The sequence below is a fragment of the Malaclemys terrapin genome, chromosome 1 (assembly GCF_027887155.1).
Source record: "Malaclemys terrapin pileata isolate rMalTer1 chromosome 1, rMalTer1.hap1, whole genome shotgun sequence".
In the NCBI taxonomy this organism is placed as follows: domain Eukaryota; kingdom Metazoa; phylum Chordata; order Testudines; family Emydidae; genus Malaclemys; species Malaclemys terrapin.
The window spans coordinates 146,107,373-146,131,010 of record NC_071505.1 but is presented as its reverse complement, the minus strand read 5'-3'; the positions used below and the strand labels follow the sequence as shown (position 1 = coordinate 146,131,010).

Here is a 23,638-nt window from a genome sequence, read left to right as displayed (position 1 = left end):
TTAAGCTTAAACTTGTGTGGTTTTGTTTTATTTTGCTTGGTAACTTACTTCGTTCTGTCTGTTATTACTTTGAACCAATTAAATCCTACTTTTTCTATTTAATAAAATCACTTTTTGCTTATTAATTAACCCAGAGCAAGTAATTAATTCCTGGGGGAGCAAACAGCTGTGCAAATCTCTCTATCATCGTTATAGAGGGTGAACTATTTATGAGTTTACCCTGTATAAGCTTTATATGGAGTGAAACAGATTTATTTGAGGTTTGGATCCCATTGGGGGAGCTGGGTGTCTGGGTGCTAGAGACAGGAGCACTTCCTAAACTGTTTTCAGTTAAGTTTGCAGCTTTGGGGTGCGTGGTTCAGACCCCGGGTCTGTGTTGGAGCAGACTGGCGTGTCTGGCTCAACAAGGCAGGGTTCTGAAGTCCCAAGCTGCTAGGGAAAACGGGCTCAGAGGTAGTCCCAGCACATCAGATGGCAGTCCCATGGGGGTCTCTGTGACCCAACTCGTCACAGTGGCATAGTCAGCAGGATCTGTGCACAGCTGATTGCTTTGAAATGCTGGTAGTGATTTTAAGTGAGTTTTAAGTGTGCTGGCTGGAGAACAGACAAAGTGGTTACTGGTTTATTATTTTCTATTTGCTTATTTCGGATAAGGGAAATAGGGACAGAAAAGTAAGCAAAATAAATAAGAGTGAAGATCAGAAGAAGCTAGGGCAGGGGACTGGACTCGATGACCTCTCGAGGTCCCTTCCAGTCCTATAATCTATGAATCTAGAACTGCACAAGTTGCAAATTGCCCAGAAAGGCTGAACACTGGGCGCTGAAAAAGTCTCCGTTAACTAAGAAGCCCCTGAGCTGAGTGAATCTCAGTTTCAGTGAACTGAAGAGGGTTGTGGCCCAACCTCTGGTCTCTACTGAAGCTGATTGGAGTGTCTAACTCAGCAAGACAGGAGTGGAGAGGCACCTGTTCTGGCAGGAGGGGGTTCTCTGTGGTATCCCAGCTCATCGAGGGAAAGACAAATGGAAATTGATGCACAATTTGCCTGGGAAAAGGCTGCCCACCAGCAAACCGTGGACTTAAAAGACAAAGCAACTGAGGCCCAGAGACAAGCACAAATTGAGACCCAGAAGCAGGAACTTGCTGTAATGAAGTGGAAGAGGTGCACAGAGACATGTATCCTGGAGGTGGAAGTTGGGGTCCTGGTGACTGCAGCGATAGGAACAGACCCCAAGGACTCTGTAGCTGGAAGCAAGCCCAACCTGAGTGAAGGGGGGCAGATTTTGCTGGCCAGTGAAGGGTCTGCCACAGCTGGATCAGGGTCACCTTCCCTTTTGGGGGACACAGGAGTGTCTGCCCCAGAGGAGAACCCAAAGAGGAATTTAAGGTATACTGCCTCCGCCATGGACAATGTCCAAGTCTCTGGCAGTAAGTTCAGGAGGAGGGTGTGATGTTGCACTCCATATGATTTTATGAAAATATGCTAATGAGTGTGAATATAATGTAACTGGAATATGCTTCATGCAAAAGGTCTCTTGTAAGGTATCATTACAAAGCTTATAATCTACTGAGTGTGTTCATCCTATTTGTATGAATGTATCATTCTTGTATCTGAAAATAGGAATATAAAATATAACTCTGAGGTCTTATTGTAGTTATGCAAAGTGTGGGCCATTAATAGTGGTTTAGAATCTTGATGGCTCCCATCAACTAGGACAATTGACTGTAAATGGCTCTGTTTACTTGCAAGCCTTCCTGTGAGTCAGGCCAGGAAGAGTGAAGGCTGGGATCTCACAGGAAGGCTTGCAAGTAAACAGAGCCATTTACAGTCAATTTTCCTAGCTGATGGGAGCCATCAAAATTCTAAACCACCATTAATATTTTCATAAAATCATGTGGAGTGCAATGTCACACCCTCCTCCTGAACTTACTGCCAGAGTCTTGGACACTGTCCATGGCAGAGGCAGTACATGTAAAATCCCTGTTTGTCTCCGGTCACACACCCTCCCAGTACCTTTAAACCCTATGATGTCATTCATAGGTGTCCTAGCAAAGTTCTGGGTTCCTGGTCTCAAGGTGCCTGAAAACATGTTGGGGTGCAGTATTGATAACAGTATTCTGATAGTAACATCGGTTAAAGTGTAGGAGTCTTGGCATTTAGCCACCAATGCCATGAGGCGGTGTGCCAGTTTCCCCTGCCACACAGCAGCGCAGGCCTGTTATACTTTTGCTGCTGTGCCAAGCTTCCAGCCTGTTTACAGGTATAAGCTGAAAAGCAACATGCTTGTGGGACTGTCTTGTCACCATCCCTAGCATGTACAAATGTTTTTTCCATAAATCAGGTATGTCACACATCTTTAAAGGGTTTACCATTAGTATTAACTCCTTTGTCTTGACCCATAGATGAAGTAGCAAAAGACACAAGATTAACAGCAAATTTACGGTAGACAGGCTTTGTTCACACAATTTAGTTTGTTTAGTATCTATTGCATTTCCCAATTGCTTTGTGTACCATGGTAGGTGCTCTGATACAGATTCTCCTGCCTCTTTGGAGAAGGCTTTCAATTCAGGCATGTGTTTGAGGCTTTGGCAGGGAAAGGGTGCACTGCAACCATGCCTGCCCTCAGCCCCTCCCTCTGGAATTTCTTTGGGTTGGACCCCACCCCTTTGTGAAGCTTCCCAAATGCAAAGTTTTTCTCCTTGCAGCCTTGAAGAGACAGTGTTATCTTTTACAAGGGTAGCCAGAATAACATTCTTTAATGGAATGCTTTGGATTGGTAAGATTCCCTGGGTTACCCCACTCTCTGTTCCTAATAGGTCAGCTGGGTAGCCTCTCCCCTCCAGGACATCTGACTCCCAGTCTTCCCCCTTAAAACCTGATTCACAGAAGAGGGGTCTGGCATTTTAGATGCAGATTTTTCACCCTCCTCTTGGGGAAAAGCCTCCCTACAAAAGCTGGGCAGACCCTCCTGACCCCCTCACCTTCTGTTGGGATTTCCCTCTCTGGGCTCCCCTCTGGGTCAGTGAGGCGGGGTGGTCACCTGCTCTGGCCCAGAGGGGCTTAAAACAGCCCAGGAGAGGGCTGTTGCTGGAGTAAGTAGCTCCCATGCTGATTGGGGAAGCAGCCTCAGCTGTGGCCACACCCCAATCAGGGCTCAGTTGGCCCTTATAAGAGGGCAGAGGGCTAGCAGAGCCCCAGGCCAAGGTGAGGGACCACAAAAGGGTACTAGGGCTGTAGAGGGGCAGTCAAGGCTTAGGCAGAGGCCGCTTGTCTGACCTCCCTTGCCGATGATGCGTGGTACAGACTGCAGTCTGCCCCAGGGAGCAGGGGCTAGAGGATGACTGACAGTTGCCACTGAGGCAAGGGAGGGATAGGGGGTGGGGGTTCCCTGGGGAGGGGAGATCCAGACTAAAGGGTACTGCCAGGGGGCAGAACCCTCATCTAGAAGGGCACCAGGGTCCGGGGGGACATGGGGCCAGCGGCAGACGAGATGGCAGCCGGCAGAGGGTGCTCCTGGCTGAAAAGAGCTAATTTCCTGGACAACCAGCAGGAGGCGCCACACCGGTGAGTCATCGTCCTGCCACAAGTGGTGGAGAATGCAGGCAGAAGTGGTCCGCCCCTGATATAAGGGGCAAGGGCGAGGACTGTGGGACTATTGCCTGGACTTGAGTGACACTGGAGAGGCAAATGGGACGATGGATCCCGGATACACAGGGGCGTTCTTTGTGCTACCCCTAGTTGGGGGCAGGGGCCAGTGCCCTGGCGAAAGGGGACTGGTGACTCCCAAGAACTACGGGAGGTTCAGTGGGCCCTCCACGAGCAGGTGGGCCAGCTGTCGAGGGAGCAGCGGGCCCTAGTCCAACTCCTCCAGCAGGAGTTTTGGAGGAGCCGTCAGCAGGACGGGAAGTGGAGCGCCAAGCCCAGGAGGCCTGTGGATGGGTGCAGTACTTGCTATGCCTGCGGACGGGTGGGGCATTTAATACGAGACTGTCCCTATCGGGGTGGGGGCAGGGCGCCGCAGCCCCAGCAGGGACAAGGAGAGGTCCCGAGGACAGCTTGTTGGGTGAAGAAATCCAGGCGGCGGCTGACTTGTTGGGCCTGTGAGCGATCGGGCCACGTGTGTAGGATATGCCCAGGCCCAACGCAAGAGGTTCACATCAGTCCTGGCAAGGGGATGGGACCCCAGTTGGACCACAGGAAGTCCCGGCAGCCCAGAGGCAGGAAGCCTGCTAGGGCTGCCAGGAACAGGGCGATCTAAAGAGGCACTGCCCCCTCAGAAGGACTGAGGGGTGACAGGAGGAGGTGCCTTTAGGCCCGGTGGGACCAAACGTGGAAGAGGTGGTGACTGGGACGGAGCGGACCCTTCAAGAGGCTGGGATCCAGACTGTCGCTGAGCCAGTTACTGGGAGAGAGACCCAGATGGAGGGGGCCCAGCAGGAGGCCGGGACCCAGACGGTGGTGGAGACAGTAGTTATGGCATGGGGTCGGCAACCTTTCAGAAGTGGTGTGCTGAGTCTTCATTTATTCACTCTAATTTAAGGTTTCGTGTGCCGGTAATACATTTTAATGTTTTTTAGAAGGTCTCCCTCTCTATAAGTCTATATATTATATAGCTAAACTAGTGTTGTATTGTAAAATAAACAAGGTTTTCAAAATGTTTAAGAAGCTTCATTTAAAATTAAATTAAAAATGTTGATCGTATGCCGCCGGCCCACTCAGCCCGCTGCTGGTCTGGGTTTCTGTTCACCTAGGCCGGCAGCAGGCAGAGTGGGGCCTGCAGCCGGGACCCCGGCTGGCCAGGGTCCGGCAGCCAGAACCCCGGACCAGCAACAGGCTGTGTGGGGCTGGCGGCCGGGACCCCAGACTGGCAGTGGGCTGAGCGGCTCAGCCCACTGCCGCTCAGGGATTCCATCCACCGGCTCCTGCCAGCCGGGATCCCAGCTGCCAGATCCGCTCAGCCCGCTGCCAGTCTGGGGTCCCGGCCCTGCCCACGTACAGTGGGTACCTACCTTCTCCCTGGTTCTGGCCCATTCTCTTCCTCTCTCTGCACTGAGCTGAGAGTGGGAGTGCACTGAGCACAGGGCTGGGGGTGAAGGGTCTGGCCAGGAGCTAGAATGAGGGAGGGGGCTCAGGGTAGGAGGTTTGGGTGTGAGGCACTTACCTGGGCAGCTCCCATTTGATGCGAGGGGTGCAGGCGGGAATGTGGGGTTTGTGTGCAGGAGCTCCCGTTTGGTGCTCAGGGTGGGGGTGGGGATATGGGGGGTGCATAGGGTGTGGGGGGGGCTGGGGATGTGGGGGGTGCAAGAGTCAGGGCGGAGGGCTGGGGGCATGTGAGACAGGTGCAAGTGTCAGGGCAGAGGGGGGGCTGGGTATGTATGGGGGTGCCAGAGTCAGGGCTGGGGTCATGGGGTGGTGGTGAAGGAGTCAAGCAGAGGGCTGAGTGTGCATGAGGGAGGTACAGGGCTCAGGTCAGGGGCCTAGGGTGTGTGCGGGGCTCAGGACAGAGGGCTGGGTGACTGCCCCCCTCAGAACCCCCAACCCCCCCACTCCTTGTTCCCTGCCCACCCCGTCCTGGGACCCTTGCCCCTAACTGCCCCCCAGGACCCCACCCCCTATCTAAGCCTCCCTGCTCCTTGTCCCCTGACTGCCCCCCAGGAAACTACCCCATACCTGTCCCCTGATTGCCCCAACCCTTATCCACACCCCCATCCCCCAACAGACCCCCGGGACTCCCATGCCTATCCAACTGCTCCCCGCCCCCTGACAGGACCCCCAGAACTCTCGACCCATCCAATCCCCCTGCTCCCTGCCTGCCCCAACCCCTCTCCACACCCTTGCCTCCTGACAGCCCCCCCCCAGAACTCTCGACTCATCCACCCCCCCACCCTCAGCTCCTTGTCCCCTCCAGAGACCCCCTACCCTAACTGCCCTCCCTGGACCATTCTTGCTCCCTGTCCCCTGACTATCCTGACCCCTATTCACCCTCCGCCCCCTGACAGACCTGAGGACTCCCATGCCCCATCCAACCCCCCCTGCTCCCTGACTGCCCCCTCCAGAGACCCCCCCACCCCTAACCACCCCGCCCGAGATCCCACCCTTTATCGAATGCCCCTAGCCCCGGACCCCTTACCATGAGGCTCCAAGCAGAGTACGCAGCCCCGCCCCTCAGAGCGCTGCGCACATGGCAGCACTGCTCCGGTTAGCGGGAACCGTGTCTGCCTCCCTGCGGAGCAAAACACTGCCCCATGGGAGTGCGCAGCCCCGGCCCCCAGAGCTCTGCGTGCGCGGCGACGGGACTCCAGGGGAGGGGGGGAAAGCAGGGGAGGGGCCGGTGGCTTGCTGCGCTCGGCCAGGCGCTCTGGCCCGGGAGCGCGGACCCCGCGGTTTGCCGTGCCGGGAGAGTGGGGCCATTTGCCCACCCCGTGCACACACCTATGCTTCTGCTCTCTGCCCCCACAGGGGGAGCGGAGGGCAGAGGAGAGCGGGCTGGGCTGGGCAGGATTTTTAATGGCTTGCTGGAGTCCCGGCAGGCAGCAGCATGCCATTAAAAATCAACTTGCATGCCGTCTTTGGGAACCCAGACCTGAGTTATGGGAACCCAGACCTGGAGGGAAGAGAGTCTGGGGGAACCTGGATCTACGGGCTCGGCTCGAAGTGGCACAGCAGGCCTTCCGGCAGGCAGAGGCACGTACCTGGGAGATGGCCCGCAGCTGGGACGCTGCGGAGCGGAAGTGTGTGAGCCTGGAGGGGCAACTCTGGAGAGCAACTTTCGGGGAGCCCCGGCCATGAGGCCCCCCCCAATCCAAGGGTGGGGATTTTGAGGGTGTGTGTGTGTGTGTGTGTGTGTAGCAGGGTGGTCACCCACTCCAGCCCAGAAAGGCTTAAAATAGCCCAGGAGAGGGCTGTTGCTGGAGTAAGTAGCTCCCATGCTGATTGGGGAAGCAGCCTCAGCTGGCCCTTATAAGAGGGCAGTGGGCTAGGAGCACAAACACTCCCTCTCTAGCCTTTGGAGAGGGAGGGACCAGGCTGCTTGAGGACCTGAGAAAGGTACTGAGGGTGGAGCAGTGCTGGGGAAGGGCCAGGGAGCTGGGGAGCTTCAGCCTAGCAGAGCTCCAGGCTTCAGGCCAAAGAAAGGGCCCAGTAGAGGGTACTAGGGCTGCAGAGGGACAGCTTCGCTATAGGTAGAGGCAGCAAGTCCAAACCCCGATTGCCTGTGATGAGTGGCTTATACTGCAGTCTGCCCCAGGGAGTGGGGGCTAGTTGGTGACTGGCAGTAGCCTACAACTGAGGTGAGGCGGGGATAGTGGGTGGGGCCTCCCCAGGAGGCGAGACCCTGAGACTGAAGGGTGTATGGCCAGGGGGCTGTACTCCAGCGCGCAAGGGGCACCAGGTCCAGGAGGGAAATGGGGCCAGGCAAAGCGGGACACCGGCCTGCAGGGGGCGCTCTGATGGCTGGAGAGCTAATTCCCGGAAAGTAGCAGCAGGAGGTGCCACAGGAGTGAGTCCCATTCGGTTACAGACACTCCTGTGTCCCCCAAAAGGGAAGGTGTCCCAGATCCAGCTGTAAGCTTACAGCTACCGGCTATGACAAACCCTTCACTGGCCAGCAAAATCCCCCCCCTTCTCAGGTTGGGCTTGCTTCCAGCTACAGAGACCTTGGGGTCCATTCCCACCGCAGCGGTCACGCGGGTTATCTGGGTGCTAGAGACAGGAGCACTTCTTAAGTTGTTTTCAATTAAATATTGGAGCAGACTGGCGTGTCTGGCTCAACAAGGCAGGGTTCTGAAGTCCCAAGCTGCCAGGGAAAATGGTCTCAGAGGTAGTCTCAGCACATCAGGTGGCAGTTCCAAGGGGGTCTCTGTGACCCAACCTGTCACAGGGGGCATAGTGGGGGCAGGAAGAAGCAGAGCAAAGGCAGGGCCTTAGGGAAAGAGGGAGTGGGAACAGGGCCTCAGGGGAGCACCCCCCGGGGAAAAAAAGTCAGCACCTGTGAGTCCTACAGATTTTGAAGTTGGAGAAAGTTTCTGTTTCTTTTATCAATATTAAATTATTTTAAATGTATTGTTATACATAGAATCATAGAATATCAAGGTTGGAAGAGACCTCAGGAGGTCATCTAGTCCAACCCCCTGCTCAAAGCAGGACCAACACTAACTAAAACATCCCAGCCAGGGCTTTGTCAAGCTGGGCCTTAAAATCCTCTAAGGATGGAGATTCCACCCCCTCCCTAGGTAACCCATTCCAGTGCTTCACCACCCTCCTAGTGAAATAGCGTTTCCTAATATCCAACCTAGACCTCCCTCACTGCAACTTGAGAGCACTGCTCCTTGTTCTGTCATGTGCCACCACTGAGAACAACAGAACTCCATCCTCTTCCCCCTTCAGGTAGTTGAAGGCTGCTATCAAATCTCCCCCTCACTCTTCTCTTCTGCAGACTAAACAAGCCCAGTTCCCTCAGCCTCTCCTTGTAAGTCATGTGCCCCAGCCCCCTGATCATTTTTTGTTGCCCTCCTTTGGACTCCCTCCAATTTGTCCACATCCCTTCTGTAGTGGGGGGCCCAAAACTGGACACAATACTCCAGATGTGGCCTCATCAGTGCTGAATAGAGGGGAATAATCACTTCCCTCAATCTGCTGGCAATGCTCCTACTAATGCAGCCCAATATGCTGTTAGCCTTCTTGGCAACAAGGGCACACTGCTGACTCCTATCCAGCTTCTCATCCACTGTAATCCCCAGGTCCTTTTCTGCAGAACTGCTTCTTAGCCAGTCGGTCCCCAGCCTGTAGCGGTGCATGGGATTCTTCCATCCTAAGTATAGGACTCTGCACCTGTCCTTGTCCACTCTGGACCCTATCCCTACCCTCCAGCATATCTACTTCCAGCTTAGTGTCCTCTTCGAACTTGCTGAAGGTGCAGTTCATCCCATCATCCAGATCATTAATATCCATCATCCAGTTGAACAAAACTGGCCCCAGGACTGACCCCTGGGGCACTCCGCTTGATACTGGCTGCCCCACTAGACATCGAGCCATTGATCACTGACCATACTGACGGAGGAAAAGTCATGGATAATTCTTTTCTTTTGATGGATTATTCCACCAGTTTACATCAGGTGTCAGAGATTGTCGGATTTCAGACCCACATAGAAACTGTGAGTAAAAACAATAATATGAAGCAGAACATGGGGAAATGGTTGGTAGAGTACCATCAACAATTCTAGCTGCAGCACTCCATATAGTAGCAGCAACACCAACAGCTGAAGGCATTGGTGGAGTGGCTACAGTAACAAGACCAACAGATGATCATGGAGGGGATAAGAGAGAGAGCTCTGTAGTCCAAGAATGTGCTCCTTCTGTCAGAAGATGACCCTGAGGCCATTATGACACCCTTTCATCCCCTTATTCACCACTGTCATGTAATTAGGACATGTTTTGCACAAAGTATGCCTTGTGAGCTATCATTCTAAAAGTCTTGATCTGCTAGACATTAATATTGCATTGGATTGTATGTGCTATCGTCATATGTGAAGTTATGAAGTTTGGCTATGTATGTGTTACTGAAACATATTTTGAGGTTGAAAACACCCACAAGCAGCCTTTCAGGTACAACAGTAAAAAGGCCAAATATGTTAATGGCTTATTGAAGAAATGCACACAAGTACAAGGATTACCCCAGGAATTGTGTACAATAGAAACCTCTCAGAGATAGCACTACACAATGGGAACTGTTTGACTCAGATCAGAAAGAGCTTTCCGGCAAGTGGGAAGAAGATATAAAAGGGGGAAACGACATCATGATGGTTCTGAGGTACAACACCTGAGGAACAAAGACTGAACTGGGGGAAGTGATGGTCCCAGGCTAGATATTTCTAGCCTGTGTATGGGGAAAAAAAGCTTGTGCCTTAAGAATATGCCAGCCTGTTTATCATTCGGGGTGAGAATTTGCTACTTCATATCCTACCTATCTAATATGTTAAGCTTGGTTTGCATTTTTGTTTATTTATTAGGTAATCTGCTTTGACTGTTTGCAATCACTTATAATCACTTAAAATCTATCTTTTCATAGTTAATAAACTTATTTTATGTTTTAATCCAAACTAGTGTGTGTTTGACTAAGGTATCTGGGGAAAATCTCAGCTTGGTTACCACAAGTGTGCATGGTCCTCTTCACATTGAGGGAGAGGTCCCACCCCCCTCTGGGCAGCATTTGTCCTCCCCACTTCTGTGTTCCTTGGCCGTATTTCCTGGGTAGGCCTCAGGGTAGGCCTATGGTTGATTCTCCACCAAACAAAAGGGAAATAGTACCATAAACACAAACAAAGGGTGATACTTTCCCCTGCCTCCCCGCTGGGGCTGGGTGTCGCCCTGTAGTCTGCCCCAGGGTGTCAGTCCTTCCCCTAGCAGGCACTTAGGCTTGTTTGCTTCCCCTATTTGGAGGAGTGCAGTCTCCCTTCTTGGAGAAGTTTACTTCCCTGCTGTCGCTGGCCTGGTAGCAGCTTGTCTCTTTCTCCCTCCCTTTCTCTCACTGGAGGAGAGGTTTTAAAAGATCTCAGGCAGCCTTTAACTGGATCCCGGTGTTCCTAATTGACCTGAAGTAACCCCTTCTCCTCTTATAGGGAAGAGGGCCTTTAACATTCTAGGGCTAACATATCTGCCTTCCCACACCCTCTTGCAGCCGTCCAGCCTCACTTTGTCACATGAGGCAAATGCATATTAGACTGACAGGTGCCCACTCTGTCAACCAATTTATGGTTACAGGTAGACATTTGAAAAAAAATTGTGAACATTTCCCCCCATTTTTAAACCAATTATAGAGCTGATAGAAGATTTTTGAATTTTGAAATTCTGAGAAAATTTAGAATAATCTTTACTCTATTTTTTCCTTTTTTTTTTTTTTTTAACCAACTCTAATTATGTTGTCAATAAATGGCCAAGCCTCTGAAATCATAGCAGACATTACAAAAAGTTATCTTTCCCTGTGGTCTCAGATCGTGACTCAGATAGCTCAGCTAACATTTCTGACCAAGTTAATTGATTTCACTTTGTTTTAAACACTGACATTTGAAAGAATAACCTTGCTGACTGCGACTGTCTTTTCTGCTGAGTCATTCTACCCATTTAGACCTATTTGTGACTTATGATTACACTAGGGGGTAAATTTAGTACTTATTGGGGAAATATTCTCTCACCTTTTTCTCTTCTTGCTTTGGAGACTCTTCCGGTGGTGGAGTGATTAACTTGATATGGCTCCCTTTGGCAGACTGCAGAGATTTTGCTGATTTTTGTTTCAGTGACTTGTTGCTTTTTCCTGAAGAAGTGGAAGCAGCAATAGGAGCAGGAGCAACAGTTGGAATATGTACGGAGGGGATATTCAGAATTGTTGCTAAATTAGGGTCTGTATCATCTGGGGGGGAGGGTAGAGAGAAAAAGCAACATTTTTATGCAATAGACTGAAGTCACATACATGCATGTATCAGGCTTTGTTTGACAAAACTTCAGTTACCAAGTTTTGTCTTTTAAAAGACAAAACCCCCAGAGACCTCAGGTCCAGGGGCTGGGTGCATGACAACAAATGCAAACCCCTTCTATGGCCTACTCTAACCATAAAGAGGGTTAAGACTAGTGTGTTCCATAGCTTCTGAGATGTCTCTAGGTCAGAGTCTATCATGTATGGGAAAGACAATCTTTCCACTTTCCTTCACCCAAGAAATATTCATATAGCTGGACATGTTCCGAATCTAGTATCTGGGAAAATATAGACGTTGTTACACTTCATCATGGACTGTCCATTAACTCCAGTAGTTTGGAGTTATAATGCTTTTATTCTGCCATGGCAAAGGATCTGTTCTGATGGTCTGTCCTTTTTACTTAAAAACACCTGATAGATTTAATAGAATCATAGAAATGTAGGACTGGAAGGGACCTCAAGAGTTCATCTAGTCCATCCACCCATGCTGAGGCAGGATTAACATAACTAGACCTTTCCTGACAAGTGTTTGGCTAGCCTGGTCTTAAAAACCTCCAGTGATGGGGATTCCACAACCTTCCTGTTGTGGTAACCTGTTCCAGTGCTTAACTATCTTTATAGTTAGAAAGTTTTTCCTAATATAAATCCTAAATTATCTTTGCTCCAGATTAAACCCATTACTTCTTGTCCTACCTTCAATGGATATGAAGAACAACTGATCACACTTCTCTTTATAACACCCTTTTATATATTTGAAGACTGTTATCAAGTCCCCTTCAGCTTTCTTCTCTGTAGACTAAACATGCTCAATTCTTTCAACATTTCCTCATAGATCAGGTTTTCTAAACCTCTTATCATTTTAGTTGCTCTCCTCCTCTCTTCAATTTGCCCACATCTTTCTTAAAATGGGGTGCCCAAAACTGGTTTCGGTGCTCCAGCAGAGACTTCACAAGCATCAACTAGAGTGGAACAATTACCTCCCATGTCCTACATATGACACTCCTGTGTCCTCTTAATACATCCTGAAATGACATTTGCCTTTTTTGCAACAGCATAATACGAAAAAATTTGAATCTCTATTCCTGTTGTACACCCTACAACCACATATACGGAGCATGTATTTGGGGAGTTTTTCTCACCCAGACAATTCAAGTAATCTTCATGCTAGTCTTTTTATGGACAACTTACCTCAGATAGAGCAACACTTGAATCCCAATGTCTTGACCAATACTTTTTATAGCAAGGTCTGACTTACACTGTAGTACAACAACACAAAGAACCAGTCCTCAGAAAATGGCCATGGTTAGGCTTTTTTTTTTTAAACTGCTCTAGCTGCATAACAGTAGCTAGCAGAAACACAACCCTCACAAACGTGTCTTTAGGTGGCTTCACAACAATCATTTTGGATTTGGCTAAGTTATAGTGGTTCCAAAACCTATTTTGCACATATACCACTTTTGGCTATATGATAAACTAACAATCTGCTAATGTTCTACTGGCACTGCACATATATGGGAATTGAAATGGAGTGGAATTTTCTATTTAACAATTTTAATATTTGTTGGGCAACCTTAACTCTGCTCCCTTGCGCATACACATGATAATACAGTATTTAATTACATCACTACACACTATTTTTTGTGCAGGACCACTGACTTATTAATTGTGCAGGTTGGACAGTGCAGAGCAGTGTAGTTAATAAAACTAGGGCAAAGGGGATCCTGGCTTTTTTCAGTGCAGATGGTAGATAGTGTGTGGTAAATAAAGCAGAGATTCACAGTATTTCTTACTCATTCAGTTCAGGCTTTGAAAGGTGTGAAGTGCATGAGACATGAGGCTACATATATGATGAGCAAATACTGAACAGCTGCCTCATTCAGTGAACAGGGTTCAACTTGTGTAATGGGCAAGGCAAAAGAATAGTATGTGATCATAGATTTGTATATTTTAAGGAAAAAATGGACCATTAGGATTTTCTAGTCTAACCTCCTGCAAAACACAGGCCTAATAATTCCTGCATCAAGTCCATTATGTCTGAGCTACAGTGAATCTTTTAGAAATTTAAGATTAAAAGGCTGTCCTTGATGCTCTTTTTTTATTTACTGCTGAAACAACCAAGGAACCCAGGAAAGGATGTGTGTAGAAACGTTCAATTTCCCAGAAGGGAATGTGGTATCTCCACTTGGTTCTCTTGGCTGTTGGCAACAAAGATGATGGCGTTTGCCACAATATCTGTGTAAGCAGGGTCTGAATGAGCTCTCCCCTGACAATAGCTGGGGAGGGGAAAAGACTTCAGGTACAGATGTATTTACATGAGCACACCTACTCTGCATAGGTATCCAGCAGACAGCTGTGTTGCCCAAAGTGATCAACTTTGGTTGGTGTTGGGTTACAAATCACTTTAGTACTGAATGCAGGGATAGTGAAATGTTATCTTTATTTTATGAGTAAAGGGCAGCAGAACTGTGCTTAGCTGTCCTGATTGAGCAGGTCATCCTCAACTGAAATGAATTTGCTATGCTGGGGGCTTGGATGCAGACCACAGTGAAAGTAAGAGAGGGTGGGGACAGGTGTCCCTCCCAGGAGGTGTGGGCTCTGTCTCAGACCCCCAGGCATGGTTTAAACCTACCCCTTCCCACTGCTCAAAGCTGAGACCTGGTCTACACTACGAGTTTAGGTCGACTTTAGCAGCGTTAAATCGAATTAAGCCTGGACACGTTCACACGACGAAGCCCTTTCTTTCGACTTAAAGGGCCCTTTAAACCGGTTTCTTTACACCACCTTCGACGAGGGGATTAGCGATAAAATCGGCCTTTGCGGGTCGGAATTGGGGTAGTGTGGATGGAATTCGACGTTATTGGCCTCCGGGAGCTATCCCACAGTGCTTCATTGTGACCGCTCTGGACAGCACTCTCAACTCAGATGCACTGACCAGGTAGACAGGAAAAGACCCGCGAACGTTTGAATTTCATTTCCTGTTTGCCCAGCATGGAGAGCACAGGTAACCACACAGAGCTCATCAGCACAGGTAACTGTGATGGAGTCCCAGGATCGCAAAAGAGCTCCAGCATGGACCGAACGGGAGGTACGGGATCTGCTCGCCATATGGGGAGATGAATCAGTGCTAGCTGAACTCCGTAAAAGAAAATGGCAAAGTATTAGAAAAGGTCTCCAAGGCCATGAAGGACCGAGGCCATAACAGGGACACACAGCAGTGCCGCGTGAAAATTAAGGAGCTACGGCAAGCCTACCACAAAGCCAGAGAAGCAAATGGAAGGTCCAGGGCAGAGCCGCAAACTTGCCGCTTCTACGCGGAGCTGCATGCCATTCTAGGGGGTGCAGCCACCACTACCCCAACCGTGTGCTATGACTGTCAATGGAGAAACACACAGGGAAGAGGGTTCGGAGAATGAGGAAGATGAGGATGGAGGTAATGTAGGTAGCTCATAGCAGCAAGGAAGCGGAGAAACTGGTTTCCCCAACAGCCAGGATATGTTTGTCACCCTGGACCTGGAACCAGTAACCCCCGAACTCACCCAAGACCCTCAGGGCACACAGGAGACCTCTGGTGAGTGTACCTTTGTAAATATTACACATGGTTTAAAAGCAAGCGTGTTTAATGATTAATTTGCCCTGGCAATCGCGGCCAGTACAGCTACTGGAAAAGTCTGTTAACGTGTATCGGGATGGAGCGGAAATCCTCCAGGGACATCTCCAGAAAGCTCTCCTTGATGTACTCCCAAAGCCTTTGCAAAAGGTTTCTGGGGAGGGCTGCCTTATCCCGTCCGCCATGGTAGGACACTTTACCACGCCAGGCCAGTAGCACGTAGTCTGGAATCATTGCATAACAAAGCATGGCAGCGTATGGACCCGGTGTTTGCTGGCATGCAAACAACATCCATTCCTTATCTCTCTTTGTTATCCTCAGGAGAGTGATATCATTCACGGTCACCTGGTTGAAATGGGGTGATTTTATTAAGGGGACATTCAGAGGTGCCCGTTCCTGCTCTTCTGAACAGAAATGTTCCCCGCTGTTAGCCACGTGGTGGGGGGAGGGGTGAAGTGATCATCCCAGAGAATTGGGTGTGGGGGGGTGGTTTAGTTGGGTTTGTGCTGCATGTTAACCCGGAAACCGCAGCCCCTCCTTTTACATTGAAAACCCATTTTAAATGGCCAACCCAATTCATCTTTGATATGGGAAATGAGGGCGCTGCTGTTTGAAACCATTCCTACATGTTACCATGGCTGCCTGCAAGCCGAAATCTGTTGCCTGGCACTGTGTGAGTGATCTCTCATACCAAACCGGCAGGCCCTCACTATAAGAGGAAAAATGCGACCTTGTAATGAAAGAGTGTACCCATTGTTCTCTAAAATGTGTCTTTTTTTTTTAACCACCTCTCCCTTCTTCTCCACCAGCTGCAAATGTTTCTCCTTCACAGAGGCTAGTGAACATTAGAAAGAGAAAATGGAGGACGCGGGACGATATGTTCATGGAACTCCAGATGTCCTCCCACGCTGATAGAGCACAGCAGAATGCGTGGAGGCAGTCAATGTCAGACATGAGAAAAGCACAATATGAACGAGAGGAGAGGTGGCAGGCTAAATCGCGGGATGAAAAGAGCATGTGGCGGGCTGAAGATGATAGGTGGCGTCAGCTTGCAGATAGAAGGCAAGAGTCAATGCTCTGTCTGCTGGAGCATCAAACTGATATGCTCCAGCGTATGGTTGAGCTGCAGGAAAGGCAGCAGGAGCAGAGACCCCCCCTACAGCCCCTGTGTAACCAACAGCCCTCCTCCCCAAGTTCCACAGCCTCCTCACCCAGACGCCCAAGAACACGGGGGGGGGGGGGCCTCCGGCCACCCAGTCACTCCACCCCAGATGATTGCCCAAGCATCAGAAGGCTGGCCTTCAATAAGAGTTAAAGTTTTAAAATGCAGTGTGTCCTTTTCCATCCCTCCTCCCCCACCCATCCCAGGCTACCTTGGCAATTATCCCCCTACTTGTGTGAGGAATTAATAAAGAATGCATGAATGTGAAATAACAATGACTTTATTGCCTCTGCAAGCGGTGCTCGAAGTGGGGAGGGGAGGGGAGGGTGGTTGGTTTACAGGGAAGTAGAGTGAACCGGGTGGGGCGGGGCAGAGGGTTCATCAAGGAGAAACAAACAAGTTTTACACTGTAGCCTGGCCAGTCACAAAACTCGTTTTCAAAGCTTCTCTGATGCGCACCGCGCCCTGCTGTGCTCCTCTAACCGCCCTGGTGTCTGGCTGCGCGTAATCAGCGGCCAGGCGAGTTGCCTCAACCTCCCACCCCGCCATAAATGTCTCCCTCTTACTCTCACAGATATTGTGGAGCGCACAGCAAGCAGCAATAACAATGGGGATATTCTTTTCGCTGAGGTCTGAGCGAGTCAGTAAGCTGCGCCAGCGCGCTTTTAAACGTCCAAATGCACATTCCACCACCATTCGGCACTTGCTCAGCCTATAGTTGAACAGGTCCTGACTCCTGTCCAGGCTGCCTGTGTACGGCTTCATGAGCCATGGCATTAAGGGGTAGGCTGGGTCCCCAAGGATCACGATAGGCATTTCAACATCCCCAACGGTTACTTTCTGGTCCGGGAAGAAAGTCCCTTCCTCCAGCTTTCGAAACAGACCAGAGTGCCTGAAGACGCGAGCATCATGTACCTTTCCTGGCCATCCCACGTTGATGTTGGTGAAACGTCCCTTGTGATCCACCAGGGCTTGCAGCAGCATTGAAAAGTACCCCTTGCGGTTTATGTACTCGGTGGCTTAGTGCTCCGGTGCCAAGATAGGGATATGGGTTCCGTCTATGGCCCCACCACAGTTTGGGAATCCCATTGCAGCAAAGCCATCCACTATGACCTGCACGTTGCCCAGAGTCACTACCCTTGATATCACCAGGTCTTTCACTGCCCTGGCAACTTGGATCACAGCAGCCCCCAGAGTAGGTTTGCCCACTCCAAATTGATTCCTGACTGACCGGTAGCTGTCTGGTGTTGCAAGCTTCCACAGGGCTATCGCCACTCGCTTCTCAACTGTGAGGGCTGCTCTCATCCTGGTATTCTGGCGCTTCAGGGCAGGGGAAAGCAAGTCACAAAGTTCCATGAAAGTGCCCTTACACATGCGAAAGTTTCGCAGCCACTGGGAATCATCCCACACCTGCAGCACGATGCGGTCCCACCAGTCTGTGCTTGTTTCCCGTGCCCAGAATCGGCGTTCCACGCCATGAACCTGCCCCAGTAACACCATGATTTCCACATTGCTGGGGCCTGTGCCTTGTGAGAGGTCTATGTCCATGTCAATTTCCTCATCACTCTCTTCGCCGCGCTGCAATCGCCTCCTCGGCTGGTCCGGGTTTCGCCTTGGCATGTCCTGGCTCTGCATATACTCCAGGACAATGCGCGTGGTGTTCATAGTGCTCATAATTGCCGCGGTGATCTGAGCGGGCTCCATGATCCCAGTGCTAGCTATGGCGCCTGGTCTGAAAAAAGGCGCGAAACTAGTATCTGACGGACCAGGGGAAGGAGGGAGGGCCGAGTGACGACATGACGTACAGGTACAGGGAATTAAAATCAAGAAAGGTGGCTGTGCATCAGGGAGAAACACAAACAGCTGTCACACAGAATGGTCCTCCCAAAGATTAAACTGAAAAGCCTGGGTTTAGCAGGCCGTTGATTTGACGGAGGGAGGGGGAAGCAAATGAATACAGAACAAATCTATTTTTTACATCTTAAGACGACGGTGCAGCATGACTGATAGCCCTCGGCATCTTCTGGGTCCTTGGCAGCAAATACTGGGCGCTTGGCAGTTAGTGTACTAAGACTGATAGCCACATTTTTCCTGTATGATGACGATGGCCTTCACGCCTATTGCACGATCTGCTGCTCAGGGAAGACTCTGCTAATGTGCGATGATCCAACTTGTAATAGGACGGTTACCAGTCGTAATACACCATCTACTGCCAAAAGGCAAAAGGCAAGGGGCTGGTGCAATGCAGCCCTACGGCTGCCAGCCCCACAGCTGCCAGCACCCAGATCGCCGATGAAGGCTACCAGTCATGCTGCACCGTCTACCGCCAAAAGGCAGTTAGCTGCTGCTGCTGTGTAGCAATGCAGTCCCACGTCTGCCGGCACCCAGAGGACATATGCTTGCCATGGTATGTTGTCTGCACAGGTAACCCAGGTAAAAAGGCGCGAATCTATTGTCTGCTGTTGCTCTGACGGAGGGGGAGGGGCCTGACGACATGTACCCAGAAGCTCCCGCGACACTGTTTTGCATCATTCGGGCATTGGGATCTCAACCCAGAATTCCAATGGGCGGCGGAGACTGCGGGAACTGTGGGATAGCTTCCCATAGTGCAATGCTCCGGAAGTCGACGCTAGCCTCGGTACTGTGGACGCGGTCCGCCGACTAGAGCACTTAGAGCATTTTATGTGGGGACACACACAATCGGCTGTATACAACCGATTTCTATAAAACCGGCTTCTATTAATTCGACCTAATTTCGTAGTGTAGACATACCCTCAGCTAAGGAGGGCTCCATTAGGAGTCTTTTGTTAAGTGCTCTTTAGAGCTGAAATCACTTGTTGTGGGACAGTGTTGCTGCCCAGCCTGCTTCAGCAATGAAGTTTCCTCACTAAGAGCTGACAGTCACTGAGAGCTGAAAATCACTAAGAGTTGCAGAGGAACCTCAGAGACTGACCTGCAGAGGTCACAGCAGTGAAGCAAGAGGCAGCAGAAAGTGATTGTGTGCTGCACAGAGACTGGTGGGGCAGCCAGCAGCGCAGAGCAGTGGCTGACAGGGCAGCCAGAAGAGCAGAGCAGTGACTGGCGGGGCAGCCAGTGGGGCAGCACAGCAATTGGCAGGGTGACCAGCGGGGCGGAACAGCGGCTGGCAGGGTGGCCAGCGGGGCGGAACAGCGGCTGGCAGGGTGGCCAGCGGGGCGGAACAGCGGCTGGCAGGGTGGCTAGCGGGGTGGAACAGCGGCTGGCAGGGTGGCCAGCGGGGCGGAACAGCGGCTGGCAGGGTGGCTAGCGGGGCGGAACAGCGGCTGGTGGGGTGGCCAGCAGGGCAGAGCAGTGGCTGGTGGGGCAGCCAGCCAGAGGAAGTGCTCAATGGTGGAGCGAGCAAGGTGCCTTCTTCTCCCACTTCCTTCCCCCCAGGTGAGACGTGAACTCACATTGATGTATCTCTGAACCCTGGGTCCTCACTGACCAAGGACAACCACTGTGAGTGGGGTGTAGTGAGGGAGCAGAGAGGGGCATTTTAAAGGAACTTTTAGTTGCTTGACTTAATAATCTCAGGCAAAAGGACGCTTGACTAACGTACTCTGGGGTGGGTCTTTTGCTGATGGTTTTATGTTTATGAATCCTGCTTGCAGCATTTTCCCAAACTAATGCTGGATTTCTTCCCTCCTTTTATTAAAAGATTCTTTGCTACACCCAGACTCTGTGCTTGTGAGCGGGGAAGTATTGCCTCTTAGAGGCTTCCAAGGAGTGGTGTATAATTGTTCCAGGTTACTGTGTGGGGGTTCAAGCTGGTTTTCATAGATTCATAGATTCTAGGACTGGAAGGGACCTCAAGAGGTCATCGAGTCCAGTCCCTTGCCCGCATGGCAGGACCAAATACTGTCTAGACCATCCCTGATAGACATTTATCTAACCTACTCTTAAATATCTCCAGAGATGGAGATTCCACAACCTCCCTAGGCAATTTATTCCAGTGTTTAACCACCCTGACAGTTAGGAACTCTTTCCTAATGTCCAACCTAGACCTCCCTTGCTGCAGTTTAAGCCCATTGCTTCTTGTTCTATCCTTAGAGGCTAAGGTGAACAAGTTTTCTCCCTCCTCCTTATGACACCCTTTTAGATACCGGAAAACTGCTATCATGTCCCCTCTCAGTCTTCTCTTTTCCAAACTAAACAAACCCAATTCTTTCAGCCTTCCTTCATAGGTCATGTTCTCAAGACCTTTAATCATTCTTGTTGCTCTTCTCTGGACCCTTTCCAATTTCTCCACATCTTTCTTGAAATGTGGTGCCCAGAACTGGACACAATACTCCAGCTGAGGCCTAACCAGAGCAGAGTAGAGCGGAAGAATGACTTCTTGTGTCTTGCTCACATCACACCTGTTAATACATCCCAGAATCATGTTTGCTTTTTTTGCAACAGTATCACACTGTTGACTCATATTTAGCTTGTGGTCCACTATAACCCCTAGATCCCTTTCTGCCGTACTCCTTCCTAGACAGTCTCTTCCCATTCTGTATGTGTGAAACTGATTTTTTTTCCCTAAGTGGAGCACTTTGCATTTGTCTTTGTTAAACTTCATCCTGTTTAACTCAGACCATTTCTCCAATTTGTCCAGATCATTTGAACTATGACCCTGTCCTCCAAAGCAGTTGCAATCCCTCCCAGTTTGGTATCACCCGCAAACTTAATAAGCGTACTTTCTATGCCAATATCTAAGTCGTTAATGAAGATATTGAACAGAGCCAGTCCCAAAACAGACCCCTGCGGAACCCCACTTGTTATGCCTTTCCAGCAGGATTGGGAACCATTAATAACAACTCTCTGAGTACGGTTATCCAGCCAGTTATGCACCAACCTTATAGTAGCCCCATCTAAATTGTATTTGCCTAGTTTATCGATAAGAATATAATGCGAGACCGTATCAAATGCCTTACTAAAGTCTAGGTATACCTAGGTATGCTAAAGTCTAGGTATACATTAACAGCTTCTCCCTTATCCACAAGACTCATTATCCTATCAAAGAAGGCTATCAGATTGGTTTGACATGATTTGTTCTTTACAAATCCATGCTGGCTGTTCCCTATCACCTTACCACCTTCCAAGTGTTTGCAGATGATTTCCTTAATTACTTGCTCCATTATCTTCCCTGGCACAGAAGTTAAACTAACTGGTCTGTAGTTTCCTCGGTTGTTTTTATTTCCCTTTTTATAGATGGGCACTATATTTGCCCTTTTCCAGTTTTCTGGAATCTCTCCCATCTCCCATGATTTTCCAAAGATAATAGCTAGAGGCTCAGATACCTCCTCTATTAGCTCCTTGAGTATTCTAGGATGCATTTCATCAGGCCCTGGTGACTTGCAGGCATCTAACTTTTCTAAGTGATTTTTAACTTGTTCTTTTTTTATTTTATCTGCTAAACCTACCCCCTTCCCATTAGCATTCACTAGGTTAGACATTCCTTCAGACTTCTCGGTGAAGACCGAAACAAAGAAGTCATTAAGCATCTCTGCCATTTCCAAGTTTCCTGTTACTGTTTCTCCCTCTTCACTAAGCAGTGGGCCTACCCTGTCTTTGGTCTTCCTCTTGCTTCTAATGTATTGATAAAAAGTCTTCTTGTTTCCCTTTATTCCCGTAGCTAGTTTGAGCTCATTTTGTACCTTTGCCTTTCTAATCTTGCCCCTGCATTCCTGTGTTGTTTGCCTATATTCATCCTTTGTAATCTGTCCTAGTTTCCATTTTTTATATGACTCCTTTTTATTTTTTAGATCGTGCAAGATCTCGTGGTTAAGCCAAGGTGGTCTTTTGCCACATTTTCTATCTTTCCTAACCAGCGGAATAGCTTGCTTTTGGGCCCTTAATAGTGTCCCTTTGAAAAACTGCCAACCCTCCTCAGTTGTTTTTCCCCTCAGTCTTGATTCCCATGGGACCTTACCTATCAGCTCTCTGAGCTTACCAAAATCTGCCTTCCTGAAATCCACTGTCTCTATTTTGCTGTTCTCCCTTCTATCCTTCCTTAGAATTGCAAACTCTATGATTTCATGATCACTTTCACCCAAGCTGCCTTCTACTTTCAAATTCTCAACAAGTTCCTCCCTATTTGTTAATATCAAGTCTAGAACAGCTTCCCCCCAGTAGCTTTTTCAACCTTCTGAAATAAAAAGTTGTCTGCAATGCAGTCCAAGAATTTGTTGGATTGTCTGTGCCCTGCTGTGTTATTTTCCCAACATATATCCGGATAGTTGAAGTCCCCCATCACCACCAAATCTTGGGCTTTGGATGATTTTGTTATTTGTTTAAAAAAAGCCTCATCCACCTCTTCCACCTGGTTAGGTGGCCTGTAGTAGACTCCTAGCATGACATCACCCTTGTTTTGTACCCCTTTTAGCCTAACCCAGAGACTCTCAACACTTCCGTCTCCTATGTCCATGTCTACCTCAGTCCAAGTGTGTACATTTTTAATATATAAGGCAACACCTCCTCCCTTTTCCCCCTGTCTACCCTTCCTGAGCAAGCTGTATCCATCCACACCAACATTCCAATCATGTGTATTATCCCACCAAGTTTCAGTGATGCCAACAATGTCATAGTTGTATTTATTTATTAGCACTTCCAGTTCTTCCTGCTTATTACCCATACTTCTCGCATTTGTATATAGGCATAATAATAATAATAATAAATGGAGATATCCCATCTCCTAGAACTGGAAGGGACCTTGAAAGGTCATCAAGTCCAGCCCCCTGCCTTCACTAGCAGGACCAAGTACTGATTTTGCCCCAGATAGCCCCCTCAAGGATTGAACTCACAACCCTGGGTTTAGCAGGCCAATGCTCAAACCACTGAGCTATCCCTCCCCCCTGCATCTAAGATAGTGGTTTGATCTTTCCTCTCAGTTTTGTCCTGACCCTCCTTTCTCTCTGCCAATATAGCCCACACTCCCTCTCGTTTCCGACCCATCTCCCAGGTCTCTATGTTCCCCACTTACCTGCGGGCTTTGCTCACCTGTCCCCATCCCCGTTTTGTGTTGTATTGTTGAAAAGGAACCCCTAGATATTGAACCCAGCCCTTGTTGCTGCCAACTATGACTGGCAGAAGCGTTACACCTGCATGGGCTCCAATATGGCCTCATTTATAGGGCAAAGCCACACGAGAAGATCCTGCTGATCCCAATATGTCCATCAGCCTCTATGAGGACTCTTGCACCCCCTCAACTGGATGTCCAGAGAGGAAGCAAAACTCTTTAACTGGTCCTGGTATGCCCTGTCACCTTGAAGAGGGGAGGACACTCCAGACATCACCACCTCATTTGGTGATGATGAAAAGGAACACGAAGGGGGCTGAGATGAAGTCTCTTCAACGTCTTTTGTGGAAGGATCTTGCAGATAAGGTTAGTCGCATTTGGT

General features: G+C 49.5%; 1 protein-coding gene across 3 annotated transcripts in view; it reads right to left on the bottom strand.

Moving 5' to 3' along the window:
• The window catches only part of SPAG17 (sperm associated antigen 17), a 245,908-nt gene that overhangs the window by 58,935 nt on the left and 163,335 nt on the right, over nt 1-23,638 (bottom strand). For all 3 annotated transcript variants that reach the window (XM_054042535.1, XM_054042551.1, XM_054042544.1), the window contains one exon: nt 11,189-11,403. In XM_054042535.1, coding sequence (XP_053898510.1) covers nt 11,189-11,403 — 215 coding nt within the window. The remainder of the gene's footprint in view (nt 1-11,188; nt 11,404-23,638) is intronic.